Below are 18880 nucleotides of genomic sequence, written 5' to 3' on the forward strand. Positions count from 1 at the left end.
GCGCCGCTGACTCGGGGACATGGATGAGCTGCTGCCCCAAGTGAAGGAGTTTAAGTATCCTGTGTTTTTTGTTCACGGGTGGGGGAAGAGTGGATTGGGATATTCACAGATGGATCTGCAGTGATGAAGAAAGCGCTGAGTGTGAAAGTGAAATTGCTGATTTACTGTTCAATCCACATTTCTACCCTCACCCAGAGCCATGAGCTGTGGGTAGAGACCAAAAAGAAGGAGAGTGAAGATAAAAGTGAAAGAAATGACCTTGCAGCAAAGGGTGGCAGGGCTCTCCATTAGAAATTTAAAATAGATTCTGAATATATCTGCTTCTCCTTCAAATCAAAAACAGACAGTTAAGGTGGTTCAGACATCTTGCTAAGATCCCTCCTGAGTGGCCGTTAGGTGAGCAGCAAACTGTCCACGATACAAAGTAACAGAAACAAACACTAGTCACAAGGATGTTTCATCGGTTTTCTGATAATTAACAAGTAAAAACTCCAAGAAGTGAATTTTTGGTGAAATTTAAACAGTCTTCTGTGTCCAAATTAGTTGTGAGCATCACACTAATTAATACTAAATAACTAAGAAGTCCTGAGGATTTATACCTAGCACAGGTGATGGAGTCACAGTGAAGTTTTAGGTTTTAACCTGCTGTAAAACAGGAACTTTAAATCCACTTTCTTCTCCCAGGGCTTTTGATGTGGAGCTCTTGTATATTGCCCAGTGTTTTAAAATCCCCATAGCTGAGGTGGCAGTCAACTGGACTGAAATAGAAGGTACAACTTTTTCTTTCTCTATGAAATATGTCTCTTCCCACCATGCCACCTATCTGCAGGGCTGTAAATATCTCTGTAGGGTGTGTTTGGAAGTCTGTTTGTGGTTGATTGCATTTATTTTTAGACCTTTTTGTAATAATTGAAAATTGTAGGCATTTGTAGAAGTTGATCTTTGTGTGTGAGCGTCATATAAGCTGGCCTAGCACCTCTGCAATAAAGTATTTCTTTTTATTGCACAGGCATATTTCCAGTATTTGTCTTATGAAAGCACAACTTGAAGCTGAAGCGCCTCTGGGTTTGTTCTAACAGGGTCCAAGCTGGTACCATTTTGGAGCTGGCTGCAGATGGGACGAGACCTGGTTTTCATTCGCCTGCGCTACATCACCGGAGCCTGGAAACTGCAGTCATCGCATAAGACTGATTAGCCAATCAGACGAGCCCTTGTATCATAGAGACGGCCTATGATACGGCCACCGAGCCTTTGGGTGGTTTGGGGGGGGGAAGCGTTACAGCTGTGTCCATCATTCACTGTAATCAGACGCAAAGCACGGTGTATCAATACTTCTCCTTTCCAGGCATCACTGGATGTGAAGTAATGACACAGTTGTGGTTTCCTCATGATCCTGCCTTTATTTTTACTTGATTATTGTTTGTTATGGCTTATGTTAAAAAAAAAAAATTCTGTTGCCATGGGTTACAGAACATCTCTGTGGCTCGTCCTTGAACTAAGTTACATCATGTTGTGCCCAGTCAGCCGCGAGAAGGACTTTTAGTGGTGTTATGTGGAGGACCTGCTGATGTGAGGGACTAATTTTATTTTGTAGGGTTGATGGGCTGAATGACATGAACAAGAATAATAAAAAAGTCAGTGATTTATGACTCTATAATTGTTAGTAACTAAAGCTGCAACAATAGGTTGAGCTACAGAAATGTAACTGACAACTGTTGTTAACTCAAAAAAATATGAGCATTTGATTGATTTTGAGTTGTCAGAATTTGCTGATTTTCTTTGTTTCTTGTCCCCCCCCCAATTTGCACTGCTGTCAAATAGAATCAATGAATGACTGATGGTATGAAAACAACAACATGCTTTACAGTATGTAATCAGATTGGTGAATGGGAGGAAAAACATCCATTAATCCAATCCTTTAACTGCTTTTCTCACCTTAGTTGCAGTTGGGCTGCAGCCTATTCCAGCTGATACCGAGTGACAGGCAGGATTTATCCTGAGCAGAAAGAGAAAAAAATTGATAGAAATGTGCAGTAAACAAACTCATTTTACACGGTCGGCCACATACAGCCCACTTTGATCTTTGGCCGTAGCAATGAAACTGCCCTTTCTGTCAGTGTAAAGATGTTTAACTACACAGTTAATCCCATTTAGTATAAAAAGAAGTCCAATTGCAATGGTCCAGCTCTTTATCAGCAGGAAATGCTATGAAACCTATGAATTCAAATCCAAAATCAATGCCCTCCTTCACATTTTATATTTTCTAAATTTGAGCAGTGGGCCAAATTGAGTTCTTTGCCAGACCAATTCTGGCCCCCAGGCCTCGTGTTTGACACCTCTGACGTAGAGATTAAAGAACCATCAGTGATGACATAGTTTCATACAATACAGAGAAACTTAAACTACTCTGCTGTGTTTGTAACAATGCTTACTACAGCTACAGCATTTGGTAAAGACATGACATCTCTTTGTTAATACTGAAGCTAAAGGAGTTTCTAGTAGTAGGGCCGAGGATCTTTAATGGGTCTTAAAACTTGACTAATTGTGATTGATGTTCCCAAACATGCAGTGAGGCACCTTTCAGGCTTCTTACAGAGAGTACCAGGGTCAGGAAAGTACCTTTGAAATATTATTACTAGATGTCTGCAGGCTCTAACTCCACTAAATGTTTAATTTGGTATAAATCATGTTTAACTGATTGAGTTATCTGGGGTCAGCTCTAGGAAATGTTCAGCACAGTAGGCAGTGTGATCTGGCCTTTCCTCAACATGAAAGAAAGTAGGAAACCCTGGACTGTGGTATTTATCTCAATATTCATCCTTTTGTTTGTCTCCCAGGCCTAGTGTGGACATCTTGGAAGGAGTCCAGCAAGCGTTTTTGTGGTCTGAGTAAATGAACTTTAATAGTGCTGTTTTCTTATGCAAGCCTGAGGTCTGGGCTTTGCGCTCATGCGGATGTCTCTGAGGGCCTCCCGGAGCCCCAGGGAGCGCATCCTGTTTGTGCCCCGCTCGTCTGGCTGTGTCTGCCCTACCACACAAGACACAGAAGTGGGGAATCGCAAGCTGCACATTTCTAGTTTCCTGCCTCCAGATTTGGCACTGCAGTAAATTAGGGTGCCATATTTAAAGATTTACAAAAGTATTCGATTGGCACCAATTAGCTCCATGATATGAAATGAAATTTAATTTCAAGAAACCAAATGTAATGCTCCACAAAATAGGCCCTGTGTTTCTAATGGGCGATTAAAATCCTTCCAGGCTGTTGTGCTCGCATCTAAAACGGTGATCAAACAGGTTGCACAGCCCACTGCTCTCGGTCCTGCTCTGAAACCTTCCCGCGGCTTCTTTGGCGGTCCCCGAACCAAACCTTGGACCCTTAGTCCCCCACCTTTTTAGGCGCACACCGGCCGATTGATTTAGTGGTGTGTCCTGATGGTTTACCTGGTGGTTAAGATGGGGGAAAAAAATTTTTTTTATGAGATATCCAAAGTAGTTTCACTTCGCGTTGGGAGTGTTGTTACATCCCGCAGCAGTTGCTGTAAACTCTGAAAATGTCAAACTTGTAGACTCACTGTCGCCAGCCGGGCTTGCGTCATTAACTGGACCAGTCACGGCACTCCCAATAAAGGATCGTATCCATCCGCAATGAGAAAGACCTTAGCGCTCCCAACAATGGATAACAAAACAAACTTGGATTTTTAAGACGAAGAAAAACTAATATATATATTTATATAAATAAATATGATTTCACCGCATGTGTGGAATCATGCCTGAAGACTGAGTACTAAACCGGAAGATGTTTTACTTGATCTTTTCTTTTTTAAGCCTACAGGTGCAGCATGTGCGTGCACGTGCGCGCGGCCACAGGAAAGTAACAGTGTGAGGTGGTTGGATATGATGGCAGATTTGATCTTGCTCGAGCTGGACTTTATATATAACTTAAAAGTTAATATATAGAAGCAGATTTAGTCTTATACTCGGTACATTGCACCTATAGCCTGGCCTGTGCCCAACAGGTGCTCGTTGCTGTAAAGGAAGAAGATGACAGCAAACAGACCCTCACAGGCAGAGAGATGGGTGTAACAGAAACTCGCTGATAAACACTTTAAATACAATAATTATTAGAGTTTTATCAGGTAAAATCTGTGAAATCTTCTGCAATGCTAGAACAGGTGTGATTTGGGGATTTTTATTTCTCTATTTTTCTTTTCCTTTATATCGTGATTAGGTGATTGGGAGCTCAGGTGCTCCAACACAAACGCTCGTGCGTGCTGCCGCGAGCGCTGACTCTGAAATCCCTGAAATCCTGAGAAAGTTCCAGGAGAGGGTGGGGGGGGAGGCGGAGGGATCTAGCATGCAGGCGCTGCGGTTCCAGCCAGGCTGACGCCGCCGAGGCTGTGTGGCGCTCGGCTGGGGCTGCTGGAGGAGTGGAGCCTCCAAGCTTCACAAACCTGCGTCAAAGCGACCGCAACGAACAACGCCGGAAATAACTAAGACTGAGCCTTCATAATAAACGCGGAAGTTCACACTATGTGCGATGTCCTCTACAAGATTAAAAAAGCAAACAAAACAAAACATTTTTTTATGTTTTTATTTATTTATTTTCATGTAGACTTACTTTACAACCTCCTTTCTAACACTTACCTGTAGAAATTACTGATAATAATTTCACTTAGAAGATGTTATTTTATTAAAGTTAATGATTTGTAATGCCAAGTGTTTGTTTTTTTCACTCACCTTTTCCACTTTCTTGGTGCTTACCGCACCATTTAATCATTAGTTGTTAATTATGTCTGTCTCTCTTCCACAACGGACAAAAGTAGTTTTGTACTTCACTTTTAAAAGTAGAATTTTCAAATATTGATTGAAGATAGACAAAAATGTATAAACATATAGGAACTTTTTTCTCATTTTTTTTAAATCTGGCTTTTGTCAAACTGAGCCTGTGGCTATATTCGTTTATAAACTAGCATCTTAAATTGAGTTGGCGATGCTTTTATTTAGAAGTCACCAGCAGGGCGCAAAGTGTTATTGAGGCCAACTTGACCCTTCTACACACGCTCACAGACTCAATCACACACACATACAAACAGGCACACACCTTCGCAGCCAGTGTGCTGGCCTGACTTACTACAAACAGGAAAGCCTCGCGCACTCACACGGCTGTCTGCACTGCACTTGTTACAGAGGTGAGAAATTAAACTAACTGGCTCGTTTTTCCTTTAAATATTTTAAATGCATATTTGTTTTTTTTTATGTCACGCGAATTCGAATTACTGTTAAGAGAGAAATAGTATCAAAATTAAATGATACCCTCTTGCACTGTCGGCAAACTTTAAGGGGGGGTTCATTTGTTCAGAGTTGTCAACTACATGCTGAGTTCAGTATAAAGTTGCAAAGCTGAGCTGAATTAAGAATTCAAGATGTATTTAAAAATAATAACTGCAGTTTTCTTTGCTTCTACACGTGTTTGATTTGCTGGAGGTTTTTGTCTGTAGTAGCATGCCTTCATCACACAAGAATGAGCCGAGCGACTTCAATGTCATTGCTCCTAATCGCATATTTGCAGTGAAGGTGTGGAGGTTAGGTCCGAGCCTGGATTTTGTAGCTGCAGAATGACTCGCAGTTGAGTTGTAGTAAAAAGGAAGCTGGCGTGTTTACTTTTTTGGGAAGGGGTGTCCTGGTGATAAAGCATTAGGTAATTAGCCTATCTGAGCCTGCAGACTGAGTGACGCCAGGCTTCATAAAAGCAGCAGCAGCGGTGGACTGATGCCGCATTGAGCCCTGTGCGCTTTTTGCTGTCATTGTAAACCCCAGCTGTCTGTGTGTCTGTCTGCGGGAAACCGGCGCTGGCCATGAGCACACGAGGGGGGAAAAAAAAGTGAACATACAGATACACATAACTCATCACCTGTGTTTAGTTTGACAAAAAAAAAAAAACAGAAATTCGGAAGAAAGTCTAAAGTGGTTCTGTTTCTTTTACAGGAAAGGGGGGAAAGCTGAGCTTCCACTTCACTTTTATAAACTCTTGTCTGCCAAAAGATTCATATTTTTTTCCCCTTTCGGCATCAGATGCGCACAAACATGTGGAAAAGCGTTCTGGCATGCAAGGATGATTTGCAAAGAGCTGATAGTACAAGATGTAAAACTATGCGTTTTACACAAAAGGTCGGGCATGATGCTACAGAAAGACTCACAAACAGGAGACTAATAAAATTACGTGTTTATTTTAATGAATATCTGGGAATTTCTTTGAGTAGAAAGATGCTGCCGAACCCACGAACCCTACCTAAATAATAGAACTTTAATCTGATACTTTATCTACACCTTATTCTTGGCATTCATATAATAATATATAATGTTCAGTAGATTTAGATGGACAGAGAGGCAAACAGAGGGAGAGAGCTCTCTGTCTGTCGCCCTCCCTCTCCCCCTCCTGCCCTGTGATGTGTTCTGGCCAGACAGTATGGCTCCTGGGCGTCAGTGGCATGATCATAGAAACAGAGGCCAGAAAGGACATTCCTCATTGTTGGTGAATCTAGAAATGAGCTTGGCCATCTTGCCCTGCACTTTCTGCAGCAGTTTTGTGAAGTGTTTCATTTTCTCCATAGAGAATAATAACACTGCTGTTCAGCATGTGGGGAGATCACTTTCATGCGGGTGTGCTTTCTGTAACAGCACCCTGCTGATACGGCCCTCCTTATCATGGAAATCCACCTTCGATGCCCACTTCATTAAATATGAGTCGTTTTTGGTTATGAGGTGTTTTCTCTGGCTGTTCTCATCACTCCGCACCAGCTTATCACCTTAGTTACTCTGTCTTAATTCTGCTTTTCCAATAAAACCTGAGGTCTCTTTTTTTTTTTCTTCCTAACCTCCAAACTTTTTTTCTTTTCTTTTTTGTTTTTTGGCTGAATTATCTGTTAATACAATCTCTTGCTTCTCCTGCCAGATGATTGAAACTTGACCTGGATTTCTGGCTGTGTAAAGAATAACCTTCCCTGCTGGAGGCTTCGACTCCAGAGCTGCCGGATCCCAACACAGAGAGGGGATTTAGGGGGTTTGCGCTGCACTGGCAGGAGTCCAGCACCTCTACTAGAGCTGCTCGGAAGTAACAGTGGAATACAAAAAAGAAAAAACGGCACCTGTTTACACAGACTCATCACGCCACGTCTTTCATCCTCACCTCTTCTGTTTCCTCTTCTGGCTGCTCATTATTTGCATCTTCACTCTTATCCACAAGGGAACTTTTATCCCTTTAACAGGACCCATCAGCTCGTCTTGCCACCCATTTATCCACCTCATAATGAACTCCTCTACCTCCATTACATCCTTATTCTCCTTCACCAGCCCGGCAGTGAAGCGCCTGCTCGGCTGGAAACAAGGGGACGAGGAGGAGAAGTGGGCGGAAAAGGCTGTAGACTCTCTAGTGAAGAAACTGAAAAAGAAAAAGGGGGCAATGGAAGAGCTGGAGAGAGCGCTCAGCTGCCCCGGGCAGCCTAGTGAGTATCACAGTGTCCAATATAGAAGTTTAGTCTAGCGGTTCTAATTGTAGAGGTCAAAATAAACATGAAGATTATTTAGACAGGACGATGTTTAAGCCACATTAGTTGCAACATACACACATACATGCAATGTTGTAATCTGGTTCTTTCTTTCTTTTTTTTTAACATGGTTAAAAATATCCAGAAGAATTTAAAAATGTAAATTAAATATACAATAAATAAAATGAAAACAGAGTTTCTCATAATGCTTTAGTATTTCAGTCAGTGGTACAAAAACATTTAATGTTAATGTGCATACAGCACATTTAATTTGGTAGAGTTCTGTTTTTATTAAGAGCTATTTCATGTGAATCCTCCAGGTAAGTGTGTGACCATTCCTCGGTCGCTGGACGGGAGGTTGCAGGTGTCCCACAGGAAGGGTCTGCCCCATGTTATCTACTGCAGGGTGTGGCGCTGGCCTGACTTGCAGTCCCACCATGAGCTGAAAGCCCTCGAGTGCTGCGAGTTCGCCTTCGGCTCCAAGCAGAAGGACATCTGCGTGAACCCCTACCACTACAGACGGGTGGAGACGCCAGGTACTTTTAAATTTGCTGTAAAAATATGGCCTTTATTGAATTTTAGCCATAGAGAAAGGGCGCCTGATCAAATAGTGTTCCCAAGCCAAAAGCACTTGCCGTAATATGATCTTTTAAAGCTCCATCTGGCTCTCACCCCCACCCTTTTTTGCCCCCCTCCCCCAAGTGCTGCCACCAGTCCTTGTTCCACGCCACAGCGAGTTCAACCCTCAACACAGTTTACTGGCAAAGTTTAGGAACGCCTCCCTTCACAACGAGCCGCTGATGCCCCAGAACGCCATCTACCCAGACTCCTTCCCTGCCCTTCCCTGCTCCTCCTTCACCTCCTCCTCCCCTCCATCGTCCCTCGCCCAGTCTCCCAGCTCGCAAAGTTACCCCAACTCCCCCAACAGCTCTGCAGAACCTGGTAGTCCATATCACATCACAGGTAAGAATCACAGTATGCAAGCTAATACCTTCACTTTGAATCGTCACACAACAGTACATAATTTATTCTCTTCTGTCATTCAAAACATTGTTTTCCAGCTGAGACTCCACCACCTCCGTACAGCATGATGGAGACAAATCCCCAAGAGGACGTGAAGCCAAGCAACTCCACAGAGACCCCTAAACTCACATTTTCTGCTCCACACAGAGGTATCCTTTCACAACACAAAGATATACAAGTGTTAGAAACAGCAGACTCTATGTGGAAGATGGTGTTAGCCACTGTGACATCACCCACCTGTCCTGCTGTAAAACCTCAAGGTGCATGATTTGAAAGTGGATGTGATGACTGACTGAGAAAGTGAAGTTTAATATATATAAGTTTAATACTTGGCTTTACTTTTCAGAGCTGGAAGCTGCATCCATCTTTTATATACAGTCTGTGTTAGAATACATAAAATTGATGCAAAACTTGCTTTAGTTTTATCAGGTTGGATTCATATGTATTTGCATTGGGTTTAAAATTTAAAATGGATAAATAGGATAAAATGTTTTATCCCTAACACCCACCTCTCGAGCATTTGTTGTTCCTGTTCAGATTTAAGGCCCGTTTGCTACGAGGAACCTGAGTACTGGTGCTCCATAGCTTACTATGAGCTCAACAACCGGGTGGGGGAGACTTTCCATGCCTCATCACGCAGCGTCCTGGTGGACGGCTTCACAGACCCGTCCAATAACAAGAACCGCTTCTGCCTCGGCCTACTTTCCAACGTCAACCGCAACTCAACCATCGAGCACACGCGCAGGCACATAGGCAAAGGTAGGCTGGATGGCTTTTGGGGGTGTTTTTTTTTTTTTTTTGCATTTGGTGAGAGCAAGAGCTTTTAAAGGAAGGTTGTTTAAAAAGTTAATCTGCTCACTATTGGTTTCATCACTGCCTTTGGTGTGCATGTGCTAGTCTTTGTAAAACATTGTCATGCTTTAAACTCAGCTTGTCATTTTGCAATAAATCCTTTGGGCCAAATAATGTTTGATTTTTTTTTTCCCCCTCATGCTCAGTGTTTACAAAGCCTGCCTTTGTTGGATCGACATCAAGCATTTTAGTGGCTTCCAATAAACTGTGCAGTGTGAGGATGTGTGTGGTTCTAAATGACAGAGATGGGACAGAGGCTTGAGGATAGTTGGTCCCCAGTTCACAAACAGTACCAACACCACTCAGCGTTTCCTTGTTTGCGGACATAAAAGCCTCTGTGGTTTTTCTTCCAAGGGAATATGAGAAAAATCCATCAATATCAGTTAATTTTCAGTGAAGTAATGAAATATTGTGGTTAGCTCATTAATTATGTCTTTCTTGTAGCTTTTTTTATATTCTTTAGATCTGCTATGCTAAATTGTAAATATTGCATTTGCACCACATTTAAAGCACCAAACATTCAGCAACTTTAGTATTTTTATTTTATTTTTTTAAATCATCTCCCTTTAATTTCAGGTTTGCACCTGTACTACGTGGGTGGCGAAGTGTATGCAGAGTGTCTGAGTGACAGCAGCATCTTTGTCCAGAGTCGCAACTGTAATTTCCAGCACGGCTTCCACACCACCACCGTGTGCAAGATTCCCAGCGGCTGCAGCCTCAAGATCTTTAACAACCAGCTGTTTGCTCAGCTTCTCGCCCAGTCCGTTAACCACGGCTTCGAGGTCGTCTATGAGCTCACCAAGATGTGCACCATCCGCATGAGCTTCGTAAAGGTACTGACTGAGCTTTCTTATGAAAGAGGATGTTGATTATTTTATAGCAATTTTTGTGCCCATTGTGGTAATTCTCAGTTTTGTTTGCTTAGATGTATAGAAACGGAGGTCGGTACAGGTTGGAAACCGTGAAATTCACTTCTGTAGTGCATATGAATGCTTTTATTCATGCTCGGTCAAAATCAAATGAGAAGGGTTGGATATACACTCAGTTTCTCAGGGTAACTTAAAATTCCCATGCTTAGTGCTGCCAGTCATGTCAGATCCTCCCATACACAAGGTGGGATTACTTGTTTTCTTTGCATTAAATATTTTATAGTTAACTGAAGAGCCAATATTACCAGCTGACCAGTTGTTGCATCTTTTCCTTTAGGGCTGGGGAGCTGAATACCACCGTCAAGATGTGACCAGCACCCCCTGCTGGATTGAAGTGCATCTGCATGGGCCGCTGCAGTGGCTGGATAAAGTCCTTACACAGATGGGTTCCCCACACAACCCAATTTCTTCAGTGTCGTAACATGAACACAGACACACACCTTTTGTGTGTGTGCGCGCGCTCTCATTCCTGACAGGTAGTCACAGATTCTGTACATTTTTCTGTCCTACATTTGACATCTCATGCAAAGTTACAAAGATGCGTTACCTTTGTCACACGGCTAAAGCAGACGTGAAGATGAATTTTATTTAGCTGAATTTACACTAAGCGTTCCGAATTTCAGTATAACGCAGTTAGCCTCCTCTGTTTCCTCTGGGATGCTTTAACTGCACAGGAAAAGTGGGATATATTTGTAGGTACTTAAACTGTTATACGTCCAAAGTGTTATTGGCGTGGTATGTACTGTATTTGTGTCAACCAATGTTTGACTTCATGTTCTGGTTGCTTTTTACTTGTTACATTAAGTTTTTCTGTGATTCCAGTTTTCCAAGGTTTGAATTTCTGGTGTTTTTTTTTCTCATTAAAAAAAAAAACAAAACTCATATTGCATCTTTTTTAATTGTCATATACTCATCAGGGACAAACACTACAACTTAAACACAGAGGGATCATGCAGTAACAGAGTTTCATTTGTAAAGTATATCCCTCCTCCTTCTCTTCTGTATTCAGTTATCACTGAAGGTTTGTGCAACAGTTCAGGGAGAATAGACAAAGTTGTCAACCTGCAGGAAACCACATGCACCACACAAATGATTGTCACAACAATAGCATTTCAAGTTAAATCTCACACACACACTAAGGATTTATAACTCAATTTTATTTTATTAATACTGCACCAAATCACAACATTTCCTATAAGGCGCAATTCTTCCAGAGAAAACAGTCTGAACTGGAGTTTCAACAACTAAACAAAACAGGACACAATGTTTTTAAAATGAACAAAAAGTGAAAACAAATATTGGCTTAAATTTAGGACAAAATGTACCAAAAACAGCACCAGTCGTGGTTTAAATACAGGGTCAGTATGTGATTTGAAGAAATCTTCACTCTCTGGGAGTTGAATCAGTTTAGTCTTCCATTCTCAGCACAACTTCAAAATGTCCTTTTATTCTCTCTCTGCATGACGGAAGAAATCCATGCCTTCAGTGTACGCTTAAGATTCATTTACGCATCAGATGCCAGTGTATTTCTTTAGTGCGCTTTATGCATCACAAAAACTAATGCCCGCCACCCACCGTCAGCAGCTCTGGAACTGCTGCTGTGACTGGCTACGGCTCTGTGTAGCTAGAAGCTGCTGCTGTTGCTGCAGGAAGCTGATCACCTCTGGACTCCTGAGAAGTGACTGGAAGACAAATACATTGGAAAACATAAGATATTTCACTACAAAGCTGCAGTACAAGACAATCAACATTACTCTGCTTTCACTAATAAAATATGTGTCATAACTGTTCTATGAACCGGATGCTTTAATGGTACCACTAGGTGTTTTCCCATGATTCCCGGGAATCTTCGAGTTCTATGAACTTGAACATTGTTGACTTTTAAAATATTTCAGTATTTGGGTTTGCGTGTATGCCTGTTTTTTATGTAAGTTTTCTTTTTTGTTTTTTTAGTCCAGCTGAAAGAAAGTTTCCTAATTCTGGGATCATTGGAAGAAAATACATCAGTGTAACCCAAAAACAAAAAACTGTAAAGTAAAAAAAAGGAGATATTAAAGGGGCTCCTTTGAGAAAACAAAAGATGTGAAACTAAGAATAAGAACACTTACACTCACTGGCCACATCATTAGGTGGCCCTGTTCAACTGCATTAAAAAGCAAACGGCAGCTCAACTTGAGCATTAAGGCAGACATGGTGAAAACCTGAAATTCAGGATAAGCATCAGAGTAGTTGTTGGTGCCAGTCTGGCTGCTCCATTTCAGAATCTGTTGCTCTACTGGGATTTTCCCACACAACCACCTCCAAGGTTTACAGTGAATGGTCCAAAAACAGACAAAATACCCCATGAGCAACAATTCTCTGGGTGAAGATGCCTTGTTGATGCCAGAAGTCAGAGTATAATGGCTGAACTGTGTTGAACTGAAATAAACAACCATTTGCTAAAACCAAACTATTCTGAAAACACAACATGTCAAACCTTGAAGCAGCTGGGCAACAGCAACAGAAGAACACACCAAATGCTGCTGCTGTTAGCTAAGAAAAGGAAACTAAGACTACAGTCAGTATGGCTCATCAAAATTGGACATTCAGGTGGTAGGTTCAGAATCTAGGCAAACAACATGAAAGCATAGATTCATCAAATTTTCTATCAATGTTTCAGGCTGTTGGCGATGCTATACTGATGAGGACAATATATTCTTGTCACACTTTGTTTCCCTCAGTACCAAATGAACATTGTTTAAATGCCACAGCATACCTGAGTATTGCTGCTGACTCTGTCCATTCCTGTATAACCACAGTGTACCCATCTTCTCATCACTGCTTTCAGCAGGACAAAACACTATGTTACAAAGCTCAAATTATTTCAAACTGGTTTCCCAAACATGAAAGTGAGTTCCCTGCACTCAAATGACCTCCACAGTCACCAGATCTCAATCCAGTAGACACCTTAGGGATGTGGTGGCACAGGAGAGTCATATCGTGGATGTGCAGCCAATAAATCTGCAGCAAATGTGCGATTTCATGCAAATATGTCACATTTCATGTCCATTTAACCCTTGAAGCCGGGTGCCACAGAATAATATGCTTGTCATTTGTCTGCATGTCCATCACGGAACAATCAACCAGTCTTACCAGTCTTTTCTGGTTGAGGACCTGCTCTATCAGAGAAGGTCTGGCTGGACGGTCCCCCATGGCACCTAGACGCTGTTTGTTCACAGACACAGGACGTTCTTCAGAGTTTTCCTACAGACAGAAAAACGCATTTAAATGTGCAGGTTTTGTTTGTGGCTTGGCTCTAAAGTGTGGAAATCAGACCTCCACATCATGGTAAATGCTTCTAGCACTGAGAGTATTTAACTTACATCAAGTTTCCCACTGGACATGGCCTTATCATTCTTCTTCTTCTTGTACTTGTCTTTGTACATTTTGTTGCGGTGTTTTTTGCACATCCATGGCTTTCTCTGCTTGGCCACCTGCGTTGTTGTCTCCGTGCACCCCTCGTAGGTACACTGTTTGGGGGCGTTGTCGCCCTCGGAGGTCTCTTCGTCGTTGAGCTCCTCCGGGCTAGCTGCGCCGTCTCTGGGATCTGAGGCGTCCAGAACGTCGCTCTCTTCGTCCGGATCGTCCATGTCGTAGGAGGCGTTGTTCTCCGGTTCGTGCGGCGTTATCACATTTCTACTGTCCACAACTCCGCTTTTATTTACATAGTACCTATGTCCGTCTTTAGTAAGCAGAAGAGTGGAGTCTTTGTCCTTACTTGATGATACAGAAGCGTCTTCTTCGCTCATGATAGCGGCAAACAAACAAACGACGCTATAGCGACCTAGCTAGTAGCCCCACGTTGGTTAGCTAACACAGCTACTCGCTTACATTTACTGGTCCATTTTTCCAGTATTAGACGTTAAATTAATTTCTAAATAAAAGGTCATAAATATTCCAGTATTTCAGAAGCAAATGTCATAGTTTTTACTTCGATTGGTTTAGCCTGTCACCGGTCAGGAAACATGAAAATCTTCTTCTTCTTCTCTGCTTTGGTTTCATGTGTTAAAGCGACACCTAGTGGTCAAAATAACACATGCACGCCAGTTACGGGCAACTACGACCAACTTGTGAGATGTTTACGATAACACTGTTGCCTGCTGAAAGGGCAATGCCCCTACAATCCTACTTATAGATTCACCCATTCCTAATCATAGTGGATGCTTATGTTCACAATATTCCTGTCACATGGACACATTAGAGTTCTACTATGTGTAAAAATAGACTAAAATAGACACCTTTCTTTAAAAAGTCTTGATGGAAGAGGGGTATGCTGGGAAGCATATTACTTGGATATTCTGGCCTTGCTCCCGCAGTCAGTATGAATTTAAATTCATACTTTCAACACATTCATCTTTAATTTACAGTTTATGTTCGCAGAAGGTTTTCAAATAACCTCTCTGCACACTTTCTACTCAAATCCAGACAGGATCCATAACAGAGCCAAGTACCACCAATCATTCAAAAGTTAATAATAAGCAGAGGGCCTGTGTGGAATAAGTCTCATTATTTCATAGAAAACAAAACTGACGTCTGTATGGATAAAAAGTTAAGCCAAGGACTGAATTGTGTATTTGGTGCAGACCAGTAATGAAACAAAAGTCCTATAAACAGGAGCTAAACACAAAACAAAAGACTCAAATAGTTTGATTTTAAACATATTTTAATTATTACTATAGTCATAGACCATTGTTGAACAGAGGTACAGGTATTGGTATTGCAATGGACTGTAATACAGTGGGTCAGCTGTGAGAGCACTTTGGTAAACCACGTGTCCGTGCGCTGGAGAGCACAAGTTCATACTGATCTGGTCAATATGGCAGCACATTACCGCATATGTGCAATGATGAGAATAAATACAGAGAGTCTGACTGGTGTGACGACTGCAAGGAGATCATCTGCAAAAAAACAAACAAACAAAAAAACCTAACACTTCTCTGTATTTCTCTCACTCATCTGTCTTCTCATCTCTTATCTCACATCAGTTTAAGGGAAACCATATTACTGGCTGCTTTTCTGAAGAAAAGAAGTGACATCATTCCCAGTAGGAGGCAAAGTTGATGATCTCTTCTTCATATCCACTACAGATCCATCCAACCCACCCATGCTTAACGCTTCACGTCAACCTGATGATCTCCTCTAGTTTATTATTTTTTTCTTCGCTGACTGACTGATACGCATGTATGACTGATTTTGTTGTATTTTTTTGTATTATTATTGTACAATTCTCATAGACTGACTACTAGTAAAGAAATATACTGTATTGTGAACTATCAAAATAAATAAAATTGTTATTTACACAACATATAAACAATACTTCATCACTAAACTGTTTCTTTTATAAGAATAGGCTACTGTATGTCTGTCATGCTTTCATCTGAAGAAATGAAGCCATGAATGAGGTTGTACAGAGCTGAAATAAATTCTCCTCCACCCTTTTTCGCTGTACTGCTGGTTCTCTGGCATCCATACTGTCATTCTCTTGATCATGTCTCACTGCACCTAGACTGCAGTGCAAATGTGCAAATAGGCACCTCTTGTGAACTGTTAACTGTGCGCCTTCTCCATCTGAAAACGTGTCTGATTAACCATATACTTGAGCTGCACCAACCATAGCTTGAACATGTTGATGAAACATGTGTCTAGTGTTCATAAAATATAAAAAGAATTAGTGTGATGATCACTGTGAAAATGTGTGGCTTGAGGACAAATGGGTTCAGATGTCGAGTTTGCTACACAAGCACCAGGATGCTGCTGAGTTTTGTGTATCAAGATGTCGTGAACCGAGCAGGTAACAAAACCAGAAGGAGCAGTCAAATGCACCATTGTCATCTTAGAATAGCAGTCTGTGTAAAATGTAAACTGTATGACTGCGATTCAACGTTATGGGGGAAGGCAGCGCCGATGCTGTGTTGAGCACAGCGTCACAGCACAATTTCATCTTTTTTTTTTCATCAAAGCCATTTTTAAAACACATTTTGCAACTGAAAAAAACCATAAAATCCTTCCCCAACGTGTTTTAGCTCGCTTTCCAACGTTGTGTTTTCATCACGTCTGCTGTCACCTACTTAAACGTTTCTGCACTCTACTTCTAAGCACTTTGCCATTATTTTAAATCCACCAAGCTCTAAGGAGAAGTCAATAAAAACATTGTTTTTTTTCTATGAAAAAGAGAAATACATATCAAAAAATGCTGTGAATTAAAGTATGAATAAATAAGGTTCAATAAAACATGAACATTGGTCCATATTCTCATATTGCCTTGTAGAGCTGTTCCGCCTTGAGGAAGTTTCCATGTTGAGCCCGGATCATCACTGAAGGGTAAAGCCCTTTCTTGCTCCTTGAGCTCTACAACATGTGCTCAGATGAGAAAATGTTAAAAAGAAATCAACAAAAGTCTTTCACCTCACTCTGGTTTTTCCCTCTTCCTCTCGATCCCTGTTTTTTGTTGCCTCTTGAATCTTTCTCCCAACCTCTCTAACGTCTTCTTATCCACCCCTTGGTCCATCTTTCCTCCAGGTTTGGAAAGTTGGATTCAGGGAAGTGTGAAGTTCTCTGTTGATATTTTTATTTCTTTTTTTCAGAGATACTGGGAGAAAGGGGTTGACACCTCTTCCTCCTCCTCCTCCACATGCAGAGGGAGGAGCTGGATGAGGATTTTCCCTCACCGCCTCCTCCTTTGCACACCTTCCTCCTCTTCCTCCCCCTACTCCCCTTCGCCTGCTCTCTAGAAGGGCGAGCTGGGGGAGCAGGCGGTGCTGGCTGAGCTGATGGAGATGTCATCAGAGTCGGATGGGAGTCTGGGGTCTGGGGAGGGGTCAGAGCAAGTGTCAGGGGTCAGAGAGGGAGGGGCCGTGGGCAGGCCAGGGAGGCAACTGGGGGGCTCCGCCCGTAGTGTTTTTGTTGTTGTTGTTACTGAATTCACAGTTGGCATCATCTGCAGCAGCAGGGGCTTCACATCCGGGTGGCATCCTCGTCCGAGAACCTGCCTCTCCTTATCAAGAGGGGTGGCCTGAAAAAGAGAGAAAAAGGAGGAAAAGATGAGGATCAGATCTGTTTGCTGCACAGTGGATTATCCAGGAAGGAGGACCAGAAGAACTTTGCACATGTTCATTAAGCTACTAATGAATATTTAATTGGACAGTAACAAGGAAGTGAAAAACCATGGACACTGACAATTGTTTCTTCTTTTCTGAAATGTTATGTTTAGCTGTGCATCTGAGGAACAGTCTATCTAAAAGTCCACTAATTTTCCACAATAAATCTCTCGGATAAAGGCAGGTTCAACATTCTTGGTTAATTTTTCAGGCACAGTAAATGTTATAAAGAGGAGATTCTGGATATCACTTTTTAATCACAACACAAATCAGAAACATCTGCACAAGTTCAGGTCCATCATGTTCAGGATTTCTAATCAGTCAAACTAAACTCTGTCGTGCTGGAAAACTGGGAATCTCAACCCAAATAATTCATAAATTAAGTCACTGTTAATTTTTTCCAGCCTATTTTTAATTCCTCTAGTCAGTGTCCATGTTACTTTAAGTTCTGTGACCTTTATAACAATGGACTTTGTGGTCCTCCATAAATCAGGGGACACAGTCACACAAGAGGAGTCAGGTAATGTGAGCTCAGTAACAAGCCCTGGTGTTTGAGGAGGTAACCAGGTGAGGGAGCATCACATCACACAAAAACATCACAGCAAATCACTCAGACAAGCAACATCGCAGGGTTATTTTCTTTGGAAAGGGTTCATTCACAAATGAACTGTGCAAACGAGATGTGCAGGAGAATCATCAGCAAGGGTGATTCTAATTGGGCACGTCGTTACTCACACACACTAAAGAAAAGCAGGGGACACCGATAAAAAGGTGACACAACACAGAGGACAAGGCTTTAACCGGTGATGCACAATAACGACGCAGGTGATGCAGGAATGAAATCTGTGTTTACAGCGAGGGATGAAAGGAGAGAAGCAAAAAGCCGAGCACAGAAAGTACAACATGAGGCTGTCAAAGCAGCACAGCAGCAGCCAGTCAGCGGGGCAGCACGCAAAGGAGGGGGAGACATCAATTTTAGAGACACTGTTTTGGTCTGTTTTGATTTCTCGCTGATTTGTGACCCAGTCGTGTCTCTATGGAAACCTGGCGTACCTTATCCAGTACATGGCCGGGTGCTGGTAGAAATCCAACGACCCAGATCTCTGCATAGAAAAGCTGTCATCCAACTGAACAACAAAAGAGAAATCGGCACAATCAATCTAAACGCCACGTGAAAAACTTGCTGATTTCTCTACAAACTGATGCAACTCAGTGTAATAGCTACATCTTTCGATGGTTGCTAATGGTTACTTACAGAAATGACTGACACTCCTGCAGTGGTGTCAGTGCCTTTTGGGCTGGTGTTGAAGTGCTTCTTTATCTTTCCTGCTACCGACAGCTGGTGTTCATTCTCGCACAGACCCTCGTCCTGGATTAGACAAATGAGGAGAAAGGAA

At 42.0% G+C, this 18880-nt stretch overlaps 4 protein-coding genes across 5 annotated transcripts in view; 2 read left to right on the plus strand and 2 right to left on the minus strand.

Annotated features, from left to right (window-relative positions):
- alg5 (ALG5 dolichyl-phosphate beta-glucosyltransferase) overlaps positions 1–3455 on the plus strand; it is a 9115-nt gene extending 5660 nt beyond the window's left edge. The window contains exons 9-10 of the mRNA XM_085174092.1: positions 685–770; positions 1080–3455. Coding sequence (XP_085030218.1) covers positions 685–770; positions 1080–1195 — 202 coding nt within the window. The 3' untranslated portion in view covers positions 1196–3455. The remainder of the gene's footprint in view (positions 1–684; positions 771–1079) is intronic.
- A 1492-nt stretch (positions 3456–4947) lies between these two features.
- On the plus strand, positions 4948–11603 carry smad9 (SMAD family member 9). Its single transcript, XM_085174090.1, has 8 exons — positions 4948–5188; positions 6952–7501; positions 7864–8079; positions 8246–8506; positions 8605–8715; positions 9104–9325; positions 9995–10251; positions 10625–11603. The coding sequence occupies exons 2-8, from the start codon at positions 7306–7308 to the stop codon at positions 10766–10768; spliced, it is 1407 nt and encodes a 468-aa protein (XP_085030216.1). The 5' UTR covers positions 4948–5188; positions 6952–7305; the 3' UTR covers positions 10769–11603.
- rfxap (regulatory factor X-associated protein) lies at positions 11186–14434 on the minus strand. Its single transcript, XM_085174098.1, has 3 exons — positions 13710–14434; positions 13480–13590; positions 11186–12029 (listed from the first exon to the last, which is right to left on the minus strand). Exons 1-3 carry the CDS (start codon positions 14133–14135, stop codon positions 11925–11927), a joined length of 642 nt encoding a protein of 213 aa, XP_085030224.1. The 5' UTR covers positions 14136–14434; the 3' UTR covers positions 11186–11924.
- Positions 14435–17199: 2765 nt separating this feature from the next.
- Positions 17200–18880, minus strand: part of dclk1a (doublecortin-like kinase 1a) — a 45569-nt gene continuing 43888 nt past the window's right edge. For both annotated transcript variants that reach the window (XM_085174083.1, XM_085174084.1), the window contains 3 exons: positions 18739–18852; positions 18537–18610; positions 17200–17398 (listed from right to left, as the gene is read on the minus strand). In XM_085174083.1, the coding sequence (XP_085030209.1) occupies positions 17341–17398; positions 18537–18610; positions 18739–18852 (246 nt within the window). In that variant the 3' untranslated portion in view covers positions 17200–17340. The remainder of the gene's footprint in view (positions 17399–18536; positions 18611–18738; positions 18853–18880) is intronic.

The sequence above is a fragment of the Neolamprologus multifasciatus genome, chromosome 10 (genome assembly GCF_963576455.1).
Source record: "Neolamprologus multifasciatus chromosome 10, fNeoMul1.2, whole genome shotgun sequence".
Classification (NCBI taxonomy): Eukaryota; Metazoa; Chordata; class Actinopteri; order Cichliformes; family Cichlidae; genus Neolamprologus; species Neolamprologus multifasciatus.